Below are 20,826 nucleotides of genomic sequence, written 5' to 3' on the forward strand. Positions count from 1 at the left end.
CACAAAACAAAACCAGAAGGAATCATTGTTTTCCCTTACTAAGATCAAGAGGTTATACACAGAGATATCTAGAGAAACTTCTGGTGTGGGAAGATGTCCCCAGAAGAGCAGAAGGAATAGTTTAGGCAAAAACCTGAAATGCGAGCATCTGAACAAAAAAAGTCACCACGCTCCAGTTGTTCAATTCTTTTATACTTATCCCCTTTGTATTTTCCCTGTTCTTTCCCTTTCTTTCTATTTAGTGGTAACCCATGTTTTCTGCCAGCTGACTGCAGGGCGCAGGTTGTGTTCAAAATCACACTAGTGTTTTCTCCACAACTTTCCCAACAGAACTTTGAGGTTAACTTTAAAAAAACAAACAAACAAACAAACAAATGAAAACAAACCCAAACCCAACCTGAGATGATTTAAATGATCAAATACTGCATCATTTTTGTTCTTTCTGGGTTTGAGCCTTTTAGACTTGCTGCTTTGCAATCTGCAGCTACAGAATTGTTTGCAAACTCATGATCTGAGCAACTTGATTTTACTGTTTAAACCAATCCTTAGCACCATTAGGTATATCATAAAGCACTGGCATTATGATACAAGGAACAGTGTGCCTTCCTCAGATCAGGGTTGCTTGCCCTAAGGCAAACACTGAGTCAGTGGCAGAGCTGTCTGATTGGGGGTCTTTGGCTGGGGGATATTCTCCATGGTGGCACACTGGCTTCTGTTTAAAAACCAAAAAACCCCAACCGATTCCCCCCACCCCAGCCCCTGCATGTGGTTGTGTGTAGTTTGCATGCAGTTGTAATTGCATGCTGTTCAGTCTCTCTTAAAGACACTGTAGTAAACAGTCAATAAATGCATTTCTCAGGCTCTGCTTCCATACAGCTTTCCATAAAAGGATTTTTCCAAGCCAACTCCCATCCACCCTGCTCTAGGAGCTCACAGGTTACATTTCACATTTTAGACCAAAAGTGTAGATGATACTAAAATATTCTGCCAAACAGCCATGTGTGGTGTTTTATTGCTCTTTTCCGAAGACTTTCAGAGTCAGATAGGAGATGGAAATCCATCTGCTTTGCCAGTTAATGTAGATTTGAGATGCAGAGTACCTGTGTTGGGCTCATTCAAACTCCATTCTACAAAACCTGTACATTTGTCTTTAGCGCAGTCAATGTGCTGTAGAAGACAGATAGCATATTTGCTGAATTGGACAGATAAATGGGTGTGAAAAAAGCACAGTTGATTATAAACATGGGTGTAATGTACTTGTTTTAACAGCTTTTGTCTGTTCTAGTATCTCAACAAAAGGATTCTTTCTTTCCTGTTGCCCCAGAGACCATTTGTTTAAGTGTCACAAGATGAGATGGCTGCTATGGAAAGCTGGTGACTAAGTTGACGTGAAGCCTTGTGCTAAAAAGCATGGACAAATTATATTAGGGGTGAAAAAAAGTTGACTTGATAAAGGAAACTTTTTCACTGTTTGATTAGTCAGGAATCAGAAGAGATTTGCTCAGACAGGTTGATTGGTCGCTCTGCTTGGAGGTTTGAAGAGCCCACTAGCTCAAGCCTCGAGCGCCATGGTCTGATCCCATTGCTGATCCTGCTTTGAGCAGGAGGTTGGGCTGGGGACTTCTGGAGGTCCCTTGGAGCAAAGGTTGTTCTGGGGGGTCTACATGTTAGCAACAGGAACTGCCTTGCTGCCTGTTACACTAGGCTGTCTACTCTAGGTTTGCAGAGTATGCTAGAGGCAGGTTTACACCTAGAAAAGGCTACGTAGTATATGAAACACAGGAGGAAAGGTTCTCTTTCAGCAGAGATCTATCTGCCTCTAAAGCAGGATTTTCAGCTTCAATTTCTGGTGTGCTCCAATGCCTGGGAGCTGCCTCCGAGGCAGTTTGCTCCAGTTTTGTGTCAATGGGCACTTTAATTCTGTTAATTTGACACCGTGATTCCCCAGTGTATTTGGGCAAAGTTGCTTGTAGAGTAAGATACATGTTGTGTTTGCCTGCAGCGTTTCAGTCTTGTTTGCTTAATGGAGAGACAGAGCAGGTTGCTGGGATATTGGCTCTAGCTCATACCACATTCTGAGCCACTCAGCCACTTCCCCACAGGCGCTTCACGAGGTAAAGGCCATTGCTTGTGTTTCCTGGAGCTGTCAGCCTGACACTCCACCCACAAAACATGACTGCTGTCCTGTGCAGAGCTAGTCCCTTGTACAATGTTATGTGTTGAAAGAGCATCCCTGGTGTTATGCTCAATCATGCCCTCAGCTGTTCTCCCTTGTCACGTGTCAGAAACCCTGGGTCATGCAGAACAGGCCAGCCTAAACCAGAAGGACATCTCTGATTAGCATGGTCTTGCTTTCCCAGGGCTGATATAAACCCATTCTGTTAAGAGACAGTGAAGTGTGGGAAGTGGTGGCTGCAGCCAAGGTGGAAGCCAGTCAAGTCAGAAGATGCAGCCTGATAATTACCATCACTAAAAGCAGCAGGCAGAAAGAGAACCTGAAGCTGCCACTGACTCAGCTGTTTAAAAGTTGCCATTAGTTTTAAACCTAAAATCTTGAAGCAATAAAGCTCTTGTAGTTCTTTCACTAATTTAACAGATCTAAGATTGCTCTGCAGATTCTTTTAAGGTGTAACTGTAAAAAATGATAATTTTTACTTGCTAGATAGATGATCTGCCATTGCTTCTGCTCCCTCCTTTGAAGATCTTCCTTGTTAAGATCTGTAAACAGCACTTGACTATTGCTGTCCTGGTTCCAACTGGCTTGAGGCTGCCCTTTTAAAACAGTTTTTGTTGCTGCAGTATTTGCTAAGCTCTTGCAGGGTGTCTGTCTGGCAGGACAGCTAAAAGACGTACAGTCTCAGCAGCTCCCTTGGGCTGGCTGCAGCATTTGACTGACCATGCATTGAATTATTCAGAAACCTAAACCAGTAGAAAATCAGCATTTTTCCTGCTGGTTATGTCTCCAGGCTGACTTGCTCTGAGATCATCGGAGGTGCTGGCAGCACCACAAGTAAAAGGCCAGAAGAAAGGGTCAAAAGTGGCTCATCTATATGGTTAAACCATTTTCTTAGACTTAATTTCTCTTGTATTTTAGGTCTGTAAACCAGCCCAGAAGCTGAAACAAGCAGTAGCTCATCTTCTTGCTGCTGCTGTTTGTCCCACAGCTGCAACATCCCATCCTCTGTTGTGCCAGTCAGGAATTTGTGTAGCCCCATGCTGAACTGCAGTGGAAGTTTCCCTTCCTTAATTTTGTTCTGATGGATTAGTTTTCATCAGATTTCTTTTGTGTTGCTGTACAAATGCTTACATCAGGGAGGGAGAGTAACGGAAGGAAAGGAGCAAGGGTCCAGGGTGCAGGGCAGGGTGACTGCTTATTTGACTGAATTTGAATTGCCAGCTTCAGCTGTCTTAACAGGTGCCTGGAATTACAGTGTTAGGCAGTGATTATATCTGTCCCCATTATTTCACTTGTCCGTGAACATTTCAGAAATTAATTTGTCCCCATGACATTTGGGAAACATCCTTTCTTTTTTCCTGCCTGTAGTTTTTCTTTGCCATATGCACTGTTAGGGCTGTGATAGCTGATCCCTTGCTTAGCCCATTTTCCCAAAGACATAGCGATGGCAAGGCTGTATGACAAATGTTTGCTGGGGCAGGGGCAAGACTTGTTTAAATCATTTGTTTAAATCTTTAAATTTTATGACTGGGAGAAACAAGATAGGGAAGAAGAGGTAGGGAAAGTAATACGTTCCAGTATTTAAAGGGTGGCTACACAGAAGATGGAGACTCCCTTTTTACAAGGAATCACATGAAAAAAGAGGAGGGGTGATGGTCACAAGTTACTCCTGGGAAGATTCTGGCTGGACACAAGAGGAAAATTTTTCACAGTGAGAACAACCAGCCACTGCAGTAATCTCTCCAGGGAAGTGGTGGATTCCCTAATGTTGGACACTGTTAAAATTCAGCTGAACAGATTGCTCGGACATCTAGTCTAGGTCATGCTTTGCCTAGAAAGGTTGGCCCAGATGATCCCTGAGGTCCCTTCCAACCTGGGATTTTATGATTGTATGAAGAAGATAGCAACTGTGAGGCTCAGTCAGAAAATGTTGGGATCCACAGTTGTGAAGGGAGCTCTTGGAGTCAGCATGTGCTATAGAGACTGAAGGAAACACTGGTAGCTAGAAACCTCCAAGGATTTTGCCTCATGTTCAAATTCTTTTCAACTTCCATCAGTCTTTAAAAGGCTTTGCTAACACTGAGGGGGATGGAAAATGTTAGTCTGTGCAATGGTTACCCTTCTTCTCAATGGAACTGAGCTGTGCAGGTTTGCAGGCTCTGTGTGGATGTATTCCTGCTATATGGAGGTCACTTGTGTCATGGTCAACAGTGTGGATGGAGAGGAGGCAGGTAACCTTCTTTGGTAATCATTCAAGCATTTTCAGATGCTCGCTCTTCCCTCTTTCTTCCCTCTGTCCCATTCCAACTGAATCAGTTTAATTTCTGGGCAAGCACTATAAATGTGCAAATTTGACCATGTCAAAGCAGTTGGTGTTTTTAATTATAAGCATATTTTGCACAGAAAAATCAAAGACTCAGAACAACCTTATTTCAATCCACAGTTAATTACCTTTTCCATCTACTTGTCTTGCTTGACTGGAATTGAAAAGACTAAAATTAGCAAAATTTGTAGCTAAATCCTTCCAGCAGTTGTTTGCCACCTGTTTAGTATTGCAGGGTTTATCTGAATCTGATTGCATTAGTATCTTACCTACTCTATCATGTTTAATTTGCTATTCACCATTAACATTAGCCAAATTTAATTGAGATGTCATTAAAAATATATTTTTTTCTGTCAGATGCTGCTATTGGAATCATGAACCTTAGTTGCTAAAATTTGGTCTTGGTGTCTTTGCTAGATTTTAGTCCTAACTGGATGGAGAACTTCAAGAGCTCAGTGAAACACCTCTTACAGTTACGTTGTAGTGTTCAGCAGTGACATAGTTTCTTTAGTTCTTTAGTCTACCTGGTCCATGATGATCTGCAAGTGCATGCATCCCAGAAGATTAAAATTAATCTAATCAGTTACTGTCTACAGAGCCATCTTTGTTTTCTTACTAATCCATTATGCTCTAATGAGAATGTCTGTTGTAACTGCTGCTGCCTTGCTGCCACCGGTTTGCTTCTTCCCTTCTGGGCTGTCACGTCTTGTAAGTCCTTGTGGGCTTTTTTGTAACATTCTTTTATCATTATTGGCCTTCATTTGAATGGGCTGAGACTTGTGAATTGCTCCTCTTCCTCAGCAAGGCAGCCACTGCTCTACCCACCTTTTCCACTTGCTCTGCACTGCACGTGATGTAACTTCATCACCTGTCATTACAGTAGTGTTTCTCAGCATATTTTTATCTAACAATCTGCTATATTCACAACAGAAATTCAACAAACCACCTTGTGCAGTCTTGCTGTCATGATTCTCTTTTGCAAATACTGTAGTGTAGTATACAGCTCTAATTCTCCAGCTTATTGGTTGGGCATTTGGCTCCTGTTTTGTTTGCATGCTTGGAAAAGTGTGAATTTATCCTGGTTTGGCTTGTGTATTATGAAGCTGCAGCCATTTCAACCAATAGGTTGAAAATAACTACCAAAGCCTGCTTTCCAAAGAAAGACACTTCTGTTCCATAAACAGCCTTTATTTTCTGTGTTCAGTGAGGTTTCAGCTGGTGGGAATGTATGGTTGATTTTCAGTGTACTCTTTACCTGGGTATACTCTTTATATTCTGACCCTTGTGGGCAAAGTAAGTAGGAGTTCCCATTTTTTCAATGAAGACCCTTTTTTCCTAAAATATTTTTAATGCTGAAATGTTCTATTCTCATTTACCTCTGAGTACCCTGTGTGACTCCAGTTAGCTACTTGACTGACCAACATGGCAGCTATTCTAATTCAGTTGGTTTTACCTTTTGCAGGAAGCAGCAAACATGCTCTGTCTTATGCAGAACAGGCTGAAGGAAGAGGAACAACTCCTGCTTAAAGGTGCAAGTAAGTGGGATTTCTTTATCACTTGTATTAGCAGTTAAGTACTGGCTACTTCATGTATAAGTATCCACTTACAAGCATGAAGCGGAGGGGACATGGGATAGGTGATAGAGTCAAGAGGTTACATTAGGAAAAATGAATTGATAATAACTTTAAAAGGACAACAGTGAGATAGAGAGCCTGACCTCTGTAAAATGCTTCTTCACCTTGTAAATTTTACCTGCTGTGCTGAGTGATGGAAACAGTCATCCACTAAACATACTCTTCAATTATAGCGAGCAAATTTTAGGCTTCATTTTACTACTACCAAGGACTATATGGGCTTGCTGTGGACACAACACTTGTCCCAGCATGATGGGATTCACAGAATCATAAGATGGTTAGGGTTGGAAAGGACCTTAAGATTATCTAGTTCCATCCCCCTGCCATTGGCAAGGACACCTCAGACTAGACCATGTTATCTAAGGTTCTGTCTAACCTGGCCTTGAACACTGCCAGAGATGGAGCATTTGACACTCCTCTGGGCAACCTGTGCCAGTGCCTCACCACCCTCACAGTAAAGACCTTCTTCCTTATAGCTAACCTGAACTTTCCCTGGTTAAGTTTAAACCCATTACCCCTTGTCCTATCACTACAATTCTGATGAAAAGTAGGTTTGTGATCACATTTGTTTAGATAATTCTACTCAGCAAAACGCTTGCATGTAGGTGAGTAGTGTCATTGATTTGTGGGACTGCTTGACTGCCTGCCCCATGTTACACATGTGCGGGTGTCCTTGCAAACCAGTGTGGTTTCTGTCCTCAGCAGTTAGCCTGCCATACTGCATAGCATTGAGTTTGGTTATGTGTGCGGAGAAATTCTTTGTGATGTCTCTATCAGATCATAACTTTCACAGATGAAAAACTCTCAGCTTGAAACCGTTTTCAGTATCACTGATCTTCAAAGTGGGACCATGTTTTCCTGCTTGCATTTGCTTGATTTTAGTGTACCTGATAATGTGAATTCAATTAAATTTTGGTGGTTTTGTTCTTTTTTTATATACTTACTCTTAATTAAGTAGCACTCTAGGTGAGGATCAGAAGGGAATAATAACCTCTTGAGAGCTTGTGGAAAGCTAACAAACCAGATTTTACTCCTTTTGAGCCAAGCATCAGCAAGGACTTCCTTATTAATTACCCCAGTGAATTTTATATTGCATTATGTGCATTTTTATGTGGTGGCAGAAGAAAATGGAAGGCAAGTTAATTCTCAGGATCAGAGGGAGAGTTCATGAAAGCTGAAACTGAGTAAAGACATAAAAGTTAGGCTTCACAATTTGTTTACTGCAGAGATTTTCAGAGCAAACTCATGAAAGATGTTGCCCATCTCTGATCTCATCTTTGTATTAATAAAGTGAAGAAGTTTAAGCTGAAACATAGGATTTGTAATATCAGTTACAAGGATGTGGAATTGTTTGAGTGAAGAAGTCTAGGTCCTGCTATCTAACAGTTTCCAGAGTAAATAAGTTCGAGAGCAGACAAACATCTATCAGTAAAAAGTGTGATGTGAAAAGTTGCTGATCTGCTTTCTATTTCTCTGGATTTTCACTTGGAAAACTATCCTGTCATTTTGCATCTCTGAAAGAATATGAACCTTTATACGAAGTGTTTTAACTGCCATCTAAGTGCGCATGGTCATGACTTTTCATCACCTAAAAATATTGCCATAGTACGTCTTTATTCAAGTATTTAATTGACATAATTATTATGTATTATAGTAATAAGAGCACCAGGATCCTGGTTTTCAGTGGCAGCTCATTTGAGTGTCCCATAACCTTGGAAAATCAAGTCATCTTTGTCAGCTCCAGTCTGCCTTTATCTGCACGTGTGTAAATCCACAGAGTCACAGAGGTGTGACTGAGACAATCCTTCCTTACTGCACACTGTACGATTAATTTACTGAATATTGCAAAGCTCTCCGAGACCATGGTTTGCTAACATAAAATGATCAGGTACTGTGCTGTGCTTTCCCCTTTGTCCAAGCCCCACTCTCCTCCTCACATTATTAGTTAAATGATACATTTTATACAATTCAAAACCAAGGTATATTTAAAGAGAGAATGCAGAGGTCGGTGTCTTAAATGGCAAAATGCTCCATTAGGGAAACATTTACATTAATCCCAGGATCCTAGTCACAAAAAAATTACATATTTTGCACAAAAGGAAGCAAAGAATCAGCACAGAATCAGTGCAGCATCACTGAACAGCTTTGCCTGCCCAAAGCCTCCTCCCACAGGTTAATAGTGAAATTCATGCTAGAGGTAAAAAGCATTCCAGTTGCATTTTAAAGTCATGCCCCTCATACAAAGCAGTGTTTTTATCCTGAGTTCTCTGCCGTCTCAAATTTGGCAGAAAATTTACAACACCATCTGGGCCTTTAGCCCAAGGAGCACATTGTGTTTGCTTGCTGGACAGATAAAGTAGACCCTGCTCCAACTTGGTCTTGCTTGTGCAATGGGTTCTGAGATGAAGGGATTAGTTTCTTCCCTGTGCAGCTCCTCTGAGTGGAAGGTGGGCAGGCTGGCCTGAGGTCTCCCAGTATCCCAAGCCTCTCTGGCTGAAACTTGAAGGTCCAGGGTGGTGGAATGAGCTTCGTTTGAACAGTCATTGCTTTTCTATGCAGAGGGGTAACACAGGGCCAGTGCCTTCTCAAAGAAAAGGGACAGTTCTCTAACTCTCATTACACTTTGCCCCTGAGAGCTGCAAAACACTTAATGAGGCTCTTCTAACAGCATAGGCTGGAATCTGGTGATGAATTTGTTACCATTAACTGATAAAAGTCAGCATCTATTCTGCACTCTTACCTTTTCCTACCTTCATAATTGATGCAGTTGTCTTGTTGTCTCCATCCTTTGACCTTATCTCCTGCTAATTTGGTAAGAAGGGCTGCAAATTAACAGTTAATTTCTCTGCAGCAGCAGTTGCAGGAATTCCAGACATCTCGCAGTTGAGTTTCAGGCTGAACTAACACCAGAGAAACCAAAATCATATTTCTTGTAAAGAAGAGCTGTGACGTGCGGGTTGAACTGTGAAGGTCTGTGTTACGAATATAGAAAGCCCATGGGTATGTCATGGTACTCACATAAAATTTACAAGCATGTTTAGTGTAATTCAGAAACAGCCAGGTTCTTTTTTTCTTTTGCTAGCATACATTGAAATCATCTTTTCAACAACAGAGCATCTCCAAACAACCACTGCACAATAAAAAAGAAAAGCTAACACTAAGTTATATGAAAAACTGTTCTTAAATTACCTATAAATGAACTCTAATACACATCAGGCTTTAAGTCTTATTTGCAGGATGAAAATATACACAATAAAGTATTTGCAGCAATTCAGAAATGTCTTCTGTGATGAGCAGTAAGTAAATTGCTTTTATTTTTATCTTTATTTCACGTAAGATGCTCTTAGAGAAACCAGCACACAATGTGGTGTTTTTCATGCAGTGCTGCTCTTGTGCTGCATCCAAGGCTGGTACAAATGAACAAATCCCCACTGACTGAAGCTCAGGGATTGGTTTTCTTGTGGTTAATGGCACAGAGACTCTTCAAACATTCAATCAAATGCTGCTCAGATGAGCACTGTGGAGGCTGTTGACAGAACTATCAGGTGAGGAGGTGCTCTGGTTTGGTGTGAGAAGAGAGGGCTTGGAAGGTCACTGGCCACACCAGAAATTCGAACTGTTTTTTCCAGTTCATCCAAGGTAGACAAAGCCTGTTTGTGGAGCAAAAAGTAACAGCTGTGTTTCTAGCCTGAAGTACATATTTTTCAGACTAATCAGCTTATTACATTTATTTTCATTCTCACCTGCTTATGCTATTTCATGTGCGTTTTCCCACATGCTTTCTTTTGAAGTTTTTTTTTTTTGTCAGTTCAAAAGCAGACTATGTTAAATATAGCTTTTTTAAAAAGTAAAATATTTTTGCTTCGGAAGTATAAAAATAAACCCCTTGAAATTTTAAAAAATATTTCCTGTGTTTCCTGTGGGCAGTGCTATATCCAGGATTTAATTTCATGTTGCAAAAGTATTTGCTGTAAAACTGCTTTTTTTTTTATTGCCTGTGCCACTCCAGTCCCTCTGTGCTCTTGCTTGGTCTGTAGAATGAGTAGACATTTGTGTAACACAGCATTTTGGAGTTTGCACTACTTCTATAATAGTATTTGCACTACTTCTATAGTGTTCAGCAACAGGGTTAACTGATGCTCCTGGAGAGCTTCAGTTCTGCTCTGTACACAGCCAGAATGTTTCCTTGGCCAGCTCTACTTGCTGAGCTAACTCTTGCTTTTCTGATGGCCAAGCAAAATGTGCATCGCCTTCCTCCATTAAACAGAGCAAATAGATGTTGTGCTTTGGATAACAAATTACATGAGTCTCTTGCAGTTTGGTGGTGCACTGAATCTGAGTGTATCATTTCCACTCCAGAACTGATGCTTTAAAATCTGACAACAGAGAAACAAAAAGCTCCATTGCAACAACTGCAGCATTTGAGGTGTAACACTGCGCTGCTGGGTAATTCCCACAAAGGCCGGATGCCTGAATGATGCTCAGCACTGTCACCAGCAGGATGCTCAGACCATTTATCTTCTGTAACAGACACTTGGCACAGACCCTAATGGTCTTGTGTTTTGCTTGTTAAATAATTGCAAATTAATGTTCTAATTTAATAATACTTTGATGGATTCTTGGCTTTTAAGAAAGAACTATTTAGAAATAGTTCTGGTCACTGAATACGACCTCTCTATAAAATGGGCTAAAAATTAAAGTAGCTACTTACTCCTGTGCCAGGAATCCAAATCCCAGTTTAAATGGAACTTATCAGCCAGAGTTACTTTTAATTATTTTAAGTGACAGAGACCTGTTGCTTCCTTGGGCAGCAGTTAATCGTCCTTACTGGATACTGTAGCAACAGATCCTTTTAAGATGACTAGACAAGGTAAGACAGTGCACTTGGACCTGGTGTTTGGGGGCTATTGGTTTGTGAACCAGCAACGGGTTTGTTTCCCAGTCTGCACAGGCAGGTCTGACTATCCAAGCTTTCTGCTGAAGTTAGAACTGCAAGTGTCTGAATCTTGATTAGCAGCTCTCAGCACCAGGATGAGTTTTTCTTAGAGGTTAGATGAAGGATCTCAGTTCTGTGCTAAGAACAAAGGACATTCCCAATAGAATTTATGTACCAAAGCATTTCTTTCTGTGCAAGTTGCAGAGCTGTGAATGTAGAAGTGTTCAGGCTGATACACAGCCTGATGCTCTTGTGTTTGGTGAGACAAGAGTATGGATTTGGTAGAACCAAGGCTTTCATGTGGGTGCTGAACTTCACTCTCCCTTCAGTCCCATTAAAATTTCAATCGATCCTTTTTTTTTCCCTGCTCTAAAATTTCCTGCAATTTATTACATGGGTTTTATCCTGGCTCAAGTGGCTATCAGTTGCCCACTTGATTGTGTTTTCATGATGCTTTTTCACCAAAATCAACATTCTGCTGACTCCAGTAATCGCTGTGGAGCCAGTGCCTGTGTTTCAGAGCAGGGACTTCTATTAGGAAAGTGAACATGCTAAAGTATATCAATAAAGGATGTCCTTTGTGCTCATTATCTTCTTACAGTACCTTCCTATTTTACACTTGGATACATTCACTTGAATATTTATGCAAACTAACAAATCTGTAATGAAGTCACTGGTAACTTATTAAACAATGCAGGTTGTCCTTCAAGCATTGCAAATCACCCCAAATTAAACCATTTAGGTACAGTATTATCAGTCCAGGTATCAGCTCTGGCTTTTTCTGGGAATAGTAGGTGTGCTTTGGAACAAAACACATCTTGAGAGCAGTAGTTTTCAGTTTTCAGCCACTAAAAGTACATTCTGGTTACAACTGGACTGCTTTAAATGAAATCAATTCAGCTGACCAAAGTCCACCTTTAGGAAATGGCGATGTTGCAATGTAAGGCAAGCAGACTTTAATATCCTGGTATGTTCTCTCTCAGGTAGTCTGATATTGTAGCTAATTCTCTGTGTGGTAGAGTAAACCACAGCAGTGGGGAAATGGGCCAAACAGGTTTGTAGAGTTGTTCTGTTGATGACCTTTTCATAATAAAAATACAGGAGCTTGTTAAAAGACCAACCTTAAGCTGCAGCGTTGGCCTAAATTTGGGCACATGGGTTGTGGAGTTTGTGGTGCAAAGTCAAGTAATCTTCACGTAAACCCATGCAAATCTCATAAGCCAGTTCTAGTAGAATGTGTTGTGTACTCCATGTACTAGGACATGGGAATTTGTAGTAGTATGCTTTATTATCTTAATTGCTTTATATGGATACTAAAAAATCAGCATTTTCTCCATAAAGAATGTTCCTTGTCTGCCTGTAATTGTTGCATTGTAATTTCTATTAAACAGATGTGGCTATGACTTCTTCTAGCAAATGGTTTCTTTCTAGATGTTGTTCAGTGAAACTTTCTGAATTGTCACCTTTTAATGAATACCAGAAATATTTAGTTACAAACTGAATGCAGTAGGCATCTACAACGAGGGGTGTAGGATGGTGGAACCCTATAGTGCTCTAGCTAGGACAGGTTACACACAGCATTGGACTACTCTGCTGTTCAATCCTGCTAAGAAACCTATGCTCAGCTTGTCTGCATCTTGCGTATTTGAACCCGTTTTCAGCACTATGCTCTGCTGCTGTGTCATTGGGATTTTGGCTCATCATGAGTGCTCAGCTGATAACTTGGATTGTAGATCAGACAGAGCTGGGCTTGGTGATAGCAGCCGTTGAGCTGGGATAGAGCAATATATCTATTTCTTTGTAAGTGGAAAAACGTGGTCGGTGCCTTTTCAAGTGGTGGGCAGGAGGCTTGGAGACAGAAATTTTACAGTTGCTGAATTTGCATTTGCATTGCCACTTTCGGATCATCCCATGTGTTTTCACTATAGCGATGCTTCATGCTAGTTTATGTGCATCTGAATTCCAGCTGGACTATTCAAAGAAAATCCAGACTCTCACTATAGATCTGTAACAAGATCACATGTCAGTAGAAAAGTAATGCACCGGGTTTATATGTTGATAATTCATCTGATGAATCTTCTCTTCATTTTTATTGAAGGGTAATCCAGGCTTTATAAAGGGGGACTTGGAAGCTAGACATATAATTACTACTGACTTGTCTTGTTGAGCATGCTTTGGAAGACAAAAAGTAGAGCTGGGCACAAAACAAGCACATTTCCCTGGGGCTTGCCAGGGATGTTCTGTGGTATTTACGCATGGGCTGAACAGCAGAAAATTGCAGCTTCCTCACTTACTTACATGCAAGAGTTGCAACATCTGAGCTAGTGGGGAAGAGGGGTAAAAGACACAGTGTGAGAAAGATGGGAATTGAGAATAGCAGAGAACCTGAGGGAAAAAAGAAAAGGGCAAGGTGAGGGATTAAAAAAGCTGTGTTTAAATTAGTTCCTTTCATAGAGCAGCAGCTTGGTGCCCCCCAGCCACTGATTCTCTCTCTACAGTAGGTATCACTTCTATTGCGAGGCACTTACCGTGGGATTTTCCTGCAAGACCCACTTTCCAACAGAAAGGTACCGTAGAGAATTATACGATGAAACGAGTTTCCTTTTGCGTGCTGAAATAGGTCAGAAGTGGCTGGAGTACAGGGAGCTGGAAGGGTTCATGTGGTGCAGAAGAGCACTAAGCCACAGGTGTGGGAGCACCAGAAGAATTAATTCCTATGTATTCTTGTTTTCTTACCACTGCTTTGTCCCAAGGGAAATGTATTCAAGTGTTATAGATGAGAGTCTGTTAACACAAAAGGTTAAAAAGAGGAAAAAGGTTTTCCAGAAAAGCGAAATGGAAAATTCAAGCCCCATGTTTAAGTCATGTTCCCAGCCAGAGCAGAGCTGCCTCCCTGCTCTAAGCTGTGTTCCCAAAGTGGTGGTAGCTGTTTTGACCTCTTTGGGTTGTCAGTGCAGAGCACTGGCTCCATTAGTCTCATCTCAGCTGGCAACTCATGGTCTGGGGAGATCCCAGCAAGCAGCAGATAGTGCTAATGGGGATAAAATGGAAATGGTTTAGCAAAGTGATCAGAAGGGCTCTCTGCAGCATCCTTGGCTCTGGCCCCTTTTGCTGCATGCTGCATTTCCCCTGCCTGAAAGGGAGGGGAAAAAGGAAGAAAAAAATAAAAGGCACAAAACAAGAATGAGGATGTTCTAGTAATAGCAGTGAGAACCGTAGCAGATGAGATAGTCTGGTTCTTTAACATAGAGAGCACAAATCTGAATCCTTTATCTAGACCCAACATCGCTCTTCCCAAGGAGTTTGTGTGGACAAGGGCTGAAAAAAAACTCACTTTCCTGAACACCAGGTAAGCAGAAACAGTACTCAGGTCACAGGGCAGAGAGTGATTCTTTCACTTGCCAGAGAAGAAGGTGCACACAAATAGAAATTGCAGCTAATTCCCTGTCCATGGCAGGGGGTTGGAACTGGGTGAGCTTTAAGGTCCCTTACAACCCAAACCAGTCTGGGATTCTATGATTCTAACATTGCTGCAGCCTTGTAATCTTACCAGGTATCAAATACATCCCTTATATTTTGTCATTAACTTAGTATTGCAATGAAAATAATGATGGAAAAATGCCTAATGTTTGTATATTGTCTGATAATTAAATAGCGGAAAGATGTGTCAGCTCATTACTGATCATAATTAAAGCAGTTATTTCCTTTCTCAGCTTAGATGTCCTTAATTCAATGTACTTGGCAAAGAATTGCCTCTTTTCTCTAAATAATTAGCAGCTATTGTTGCTGTGTTGGGGGCTGACCTCACATGGGATGCTGGTGGGTTTGCCATAGCACTAGTTCCACAAGCACCAAACAGCATCAGCTCTGTTCAGCTGAAGGGCTTTAGTTTGGATAGGAAGAAGAAAACAAAGGCAGATTGTGGAAACAGCTAAAGAAGTTCATACATCTTGTGAAGCTTTCCTGTCTCTCTTGGGTTTGGCTGTAACTATTTTTGTTTATCTGGGGATGTCTTACTGCGTTTTTCTAAACTATGGTTAAATGGGAGGTGAAGGGTCTAAGAGGTTTTGATATTGCTTATGCTGGGGTAAAAGACTAGGAAATGTTTTAATAAGCCCACACTTTCCAAACATTTTAAAATGGTTTTTATCTTTAAATCAGTTGCTGAAATAGCACCTCCTGACTGTACGTATGCTTTGTGCCCAGAGAGTGTATTCAGAACCGTGTAATGGTACAATCCAAAGGTTGTCCCAAGACAATGTTTATACCTATGCTTCTTTGGCACTTCTGTGAAGGAGGAAGCCTTCCTCAGGATGTGGACGTTGGCTGTTTACCTATCCTCATCAGTAGTACCAATGTCTGCCTAAGACTAAATTTTTCATTCATCTTGGAACAGAGTGGAGACTGTTTTGCTGGCTTGAGTGATACTTATCAATTGTTTTTGTTTTAACCAGCTAATGACGATTCTGATGTAGAGATTCAAGATAATGATGGATCCGACAGTGAAACGCAAGACAGGCAGACCAGAAAGCAGCACACTGCCACAGGAACATTGCTTCAAGGTATTTGAACCTTCCCTTAGTTGCCTTTATTCAGAATGGTACACTGGGATTATGTGAGTAACCTAAATTGAAAGAAGGCCCTGTACCACTGAAGGGTTTGGGCACTGCTCTGTTCTCATGAGCTGTAAGAGGACAGTGTCTTGTGGAGAAAACAGCGCTTTCAGGGGAGCAAATTAAGGGTTATTTACTGAAAAAAGTACCACATGAGGAAAATCCTTCTTTGATACTGCCTTAGAGATTCCTGATTTATACAAAGCCTTAGAAAAGTAATACCATTTCTTATTGCAAGCACTTATTTCCCTTTAGCTGTTGACACTCATTCTAGTAGTCTTCTTCAAAAGGAGACCTTTAGAAAGTCCATAAAGCCACCTGCACTGACACAGTCATGGGTCATATGGGAATAACATGAATTATTCCTCTAACCCATGGGTCAAATGGATAACCTGAGTTATTCCTTTCAGGGATGGACATCTGTTCATGTGGAGTGGAGCTGCCACCTCTGGCTGCTGATTCCACTAGAGTCCTGGTCAGAAGCAGCTCAGAGAAATGACCCTCTGAGGATCTGTGTTTCACTTAGTGGAGAAATAAATGCTCTGCTCAGTCTTTAATCAAGCAAAATGAACCCAGGAATAGGGTTAGTTCTTCTGGGTGATCTTGTTAGTGGTGAGTGGTTCTGACCATCAGCAGAAGCCTTTCTGGGATCTGGATGGAGTGCCTGGGTGTGTAGTTTCATGTGCCACTTCTTCTGCTGGGACCTGTTACTTGGATATGGAACAATACTGCTGAGATGTGTGGTTTTCTGAGCTGAATTCTGCTCTCCTCTCTCTGAGTGAGACCAGAGGAAGAAGCCAGAATTCTCACATTAATATAATTCAAGCATTTTTTTATCCTCATTTCTTGTGTTATTCATGAAACTTGAAAATTCTTGAGAAGTGCTGGAAACACTACTATTCACTAAGGATTTTTACATTGCCATTTCTCAGGGAAAGGTTTGTACACATTTTCAGAGTTTTGGAAGTGACTGGGTAACTGTGTAATGCTTTATCTCAAAAGGCATCATAATCTCGTGATGTGGGTTCTGGCTGCAGTGAGCTCTTAATACCACTTCTAGGAGTGAAAAGTTTTGTAATAAAAGTTATATATTTTGTTGCTGGTATATTTGTTTCTAGGAATAATTTTGTTATCATTAATTATGGTTAATGGAGACTCAACATTAGCTTGCCAGACTTAAAGCAAGTGGTTCAAATCCCTGGGATGTTTCCTCTGCTGTGCTGTTTAGATTGCTTTCTGTGCTTTTGTTAGGTCTCTTTCTAGTGTTTAGTAAACTACTTCTGGCAGATAATTATCTCCTGACTTTTGCATACCCTGAGCATGCTGTTTGCTACTACACAGTCACCATCCAAATCTTTACTCCCCTTATCTCTGTGTCAGTTGAAAGCCTCCCATAGCTCTCTGTCCTCTTTCTGTCTCTCACCTATGGTGAACTACTGAAGCAGCTCCAGGAGTGTTAACTGGCTCCTAGGATGCCTTTCTGACAGGTCCTGTGGAAGGAGTAAGGTTTTATTCTCCCATTCTAACTCAAAACACTGCAGTCTGACAGTGCTGTAATGCAACCTCTTCTGGCAGAGATGGATACAAACATCATTAGACTCTTAAGAGAAGGATTGTTGTCTCACTTTTCTGCTTTGCTGAGGTTACTCATCATCACCTTGGGCATCTACCCAGTAGCTCTAGCTGTAGCTACACTGTGAGGTTAATAGCGGGCTCTCTGTCTGTGCCACTGGCTTTGATTCAAAATGTCAGCAGTTATTGTTTAGGAAAACTCAACTTAGGGATATCTCTGCTGCTGGTGTTAGAGTGAGCTTGCTCAGTCCTGCCCATTCTTCTCTGTCCAGAACATAGGAACAAAACTTTGGACTGTGTCAAGATATGAGTCAGGCCAAAGCTCTCCTTGAGGAGCTCCAGCCTGATGCAGAGTGCACACTATGTGACAAGCAGTTCTAGCCTAGAGAACAGGCTCAAATCTGCTCTTCTCCACTGGTGTAAATGGGCTTTTCTGGTCCAGGTCTGTCATTGATGGTGAGGTTACATGTTTGACTTCATGACCCTCACCAAATGAAGTGCTGGAGACCTGTCAAGACCCAAGATTCATATTAGGTGTGTCAATTTCTTCAGAAAATCAGGCCTGCGCATTCGTTGGCTATATATCTTTGAAAACACCAAGAACGGGTGCATGTTCTTCAGCACAGGTAGCTTGCATTTAGAATATACTCAATTATTAAGGCAGCGCAACAAGAATATTATTTGTATTATTTGATGGTTTTTTCCTTGATTTTATTCACAATATTTCAATCACTTTCTTTTGAAGCTTTGTGTGTTCTTGCATGGTGGTGTGCTTGTGAGCCCTGTTTGCGCTCAGTCTGAGGAGAAATGTCCACTGTGGTCCATTCCTGCTGTGCTTTAGTTTTACATTTCTAATTTCCAGGTTATTAATATTGTAAGATAAGTCTTTATCCCCCTGTCTGTAATAGGTGAGCAGTGTGTTTTGCCATTATAGAGGCAAGATTCACGGGGAGAGATAATCTCTCTTATTAGACCACATGGTATAATTGAGAAAAAATCAACCCTCAAGAGTCCTTTCACTAGGTTTGTCTGGATGCAGTAAAATTTGAAGTAAATGCAGCTTTGACTATTGCTTCTGGTTTTATTCTTTTAGCCAGTTAGAAGACTTGAAAGTATAGGATTTATTCTCCCATGGAGCAGAAAAGAGTGTTAACTGGGAGACACGCAACAGGCTGCCAGTTCCTGTGGTACAGAAAGCAAAACCCTTATTCTCTGTGTACAAAGAGGAGTAGGCAGTAGCAGGTTAAGGAGGAAGCATGTAAGGTGCTGTGGAGATGGTATTTTCATTGAGTTCAATGCTTCTGGTTCAACAGTACAGCAGACCCAGATTTAGGAAGCCAGGAAGGTTTCTGTGCATGGAGGGAGCAGGCATGGGGGCGAGAATAAATGCCTGGGAGGATAGTCACCAAACTGACAGATGCTGGCTTTCTGGGTTTGTGAAACCACAACCTGCTTTGTTATCACAACACCACAATTACAGGCAAGTCTCCACCTTGATGGGGCTTATTATAATCAATTCTTATGTCACTAATCATTTGCTTTTGTAACTTAGAGAATGCATTGATTTATCATCCATAACTTCTAGTTTGACCATTGTCAATGTCAATAAAAATTCACATCCAATTTTACTTTGTCTGGCAGTAAATTAGTGAGGCTGCTACGCAAATAAAAGAGATGCATGGACTTCCCTGAGGCCAAACCATGAGTTAGTGATGGCGTTTGGAATAAGACTTTCATTTTGTCAGAGAGCCAAAGAAAAAGAAATTCGGGCAATGTTGAAGATCTTAACTATCTTCAGTGTAGAGAAAACTTTTGCCTGAAACAGGCCATTAACCAGTAATTTGCAGCAGGATGGTTGTTTACATGCAGATGGGGTAGACATCAGGGTAAAGAATGCAAAGCCTTGTCCTGGGAATGGAGAAGCTGCCATGCTGGATCAGGCATAAGGTCTGTCCAGCCTGGTGTCCTGTCTCCAGCACTGGCTGAAAGAAGATGCCTGGGGAAGAATGCAGGAACTTCCCTCAGGTTCTCTCCTGCTCTCAAGCTTTTTCAACCTCCATCAGGACTTCATGAGCCAGATGTGGTTTCCAGGAATTTATTCCACCCTCAGTAGATTGTTTAGTTTTAATTATTTTTTCCCTAAGAACCTGTCTGGTCTCCCCTTGAACTAAAGTGGATCTGTTTCATCCTTGCTGTCAAAACCAGCAGATTTTGAAGTAATGTTGTGATGACATGTGCAGGTCCATCTTCCCAGTCTCATTTGGACCAGAGTTCTGCATAGCATTTTGGCACCATGAGGGTCTCTCCTCTTCTGAGTGGCAGCACTGACAGATTGGGTTACGCCATGGCACTGGCACAGACTGTGTGCCACACTGGCACACACTGTGCTTGCAACAAGGTAGGCAGTGGAAATGCTACTGAATGAAGGAGAAATGGTCCATGCTTGAAAAAACATGGAACTGTGTCTGTCAATAGTAAATTAGTATAGTGTGGAGCAGAGACTCTGACTGCCAGGATCTGTCAGCTGCTGTAAACCAGTTATCCAAATGCTTTAGCTTATGTTTTCTCATGTTGGTGTTAAGGGGGAGTTTTGCCCTGTTAGGCCCAGAAACCATTCCACAACTGCGGCAGTAACAGCTTTGGTCCCATTTAGTCATTATTGTAAGAAGACAGCTTTATAAAACTGAATGTTTCTCAGCAAACAACCTGTCCAAAGTCAAACAGTGAGGGAGCAGCTGTCTTACCTTCTCAGAAGTGACCCAGAGGTTCCATGTGGTAATGATGTGCTGGCAGCCAGGTAGCGAGTATATTTGCTGCTGGATGATAAAATCTGTGGTTGTGAAAACCTGCGCTGTTTAACACAGCAAGAACAAATCTGTATCTGGATGCAGCAGGTGAGAATAAAAGACAAAGCGAAGTGAGTACATTGGAGGAAGTGGAACCCAGTATGTGCTGCTGAATAATACTGCCAGGCTCATGTAGCTGGGGAAAGGGGGACAATCAGGTATGTTTGGAAACACTGAAAAAGGGCTGTGACTAGAATTCACAGAAATTAATTTGTCTTAACTTGAAGCAGATCTTCCTCCCACCATTTCAGCATCTGCTCCCAACAGACCTGCCTTTGGCTGTATGTCTGGAGATCAAGTCTGATGAGGAACTGCTGAGGAACTGGGGTTTTAGTCTGGGAAAGAGAAGGTTCAGGGGGCACTTTATCACTCTCTACAACCACCTGAAAGGAGGATGGAGCCAGGAGGTGGCTGCTCTCTTCTCCCAAGGGGCAAGGGGTAGGACGAGGAAACAGCCTCAGGCTGCACCAGGGGAGGTTTAGACTGGATATTAGGAACAATTGCTTCCCCAAAGGGTGCTCAGGCATTGGAACAGGCTGCCCAGGGCAGTGGTGGAGTCACCATCCCTGGAAGTGTTCACAAACCCTGTAGACGAGGCCCTCAGTGACATGGTTTCGTGGTGGCCTTGGCAGTGCTGGGGAACAGTTGGACTTGGTGATCTTAAAGGTCGTTTCCAACCTGGCTGATCCTATGATTCTCTGTTTTGTGTCAGCAAAGTTAAGTGCT

At 41.7% G+C, this 20,826-nt stretch overlaps 1 protein-coding gene across 2 annotated transcripts in view; it reads left to right on the forward strand.

Annotated features, from left to right (window-relative positions):
- The window catches only part of CLUAP1 (clusterin associated protein 1), a 63,923-nt gene that overhangs the window by 37,446 nt on the left and 5,651 nt on the right, over nucleotides 1-20,826 (forward strand). For both annotated transcript variants that reach the window (XM_061474157.1, XM_061474158.1), the window contains exons 9-10: nucleotides 5,962-6,034; nucleotides 15,524-15,631. In XM_061474157.1, coding sequence (XP_061330141.1) covers nucleotides 5,962-6,034; nucleotides 15,524-15,631 — 181 coding nt within the window. The remainder of the gene's footprint in view (nucleotides 1-5,961; nucleotides 6,035-15,523; nucleotides 15,632-20,826) is intronic.

The sequence above is a fragment of the Pezoporus flaviventris genome, unplaced genomic scaffold, assembly GCF_033815535.1.
Source record: "Pezoporus flaviventris isolate CSIRO_AGI_PZ_B2104156 unplaced genomic scaffold, CSIRO_AGI_Pfla_v1 ptg000078l, whole genome shotgun sequence".
Classification (NCBI taxonomy): Eukaryota; Metazoa; Chordata; class Aves; order Psittaciformes; family Psittacidae; genus Pezoporus; species Pezoporus flaviventris.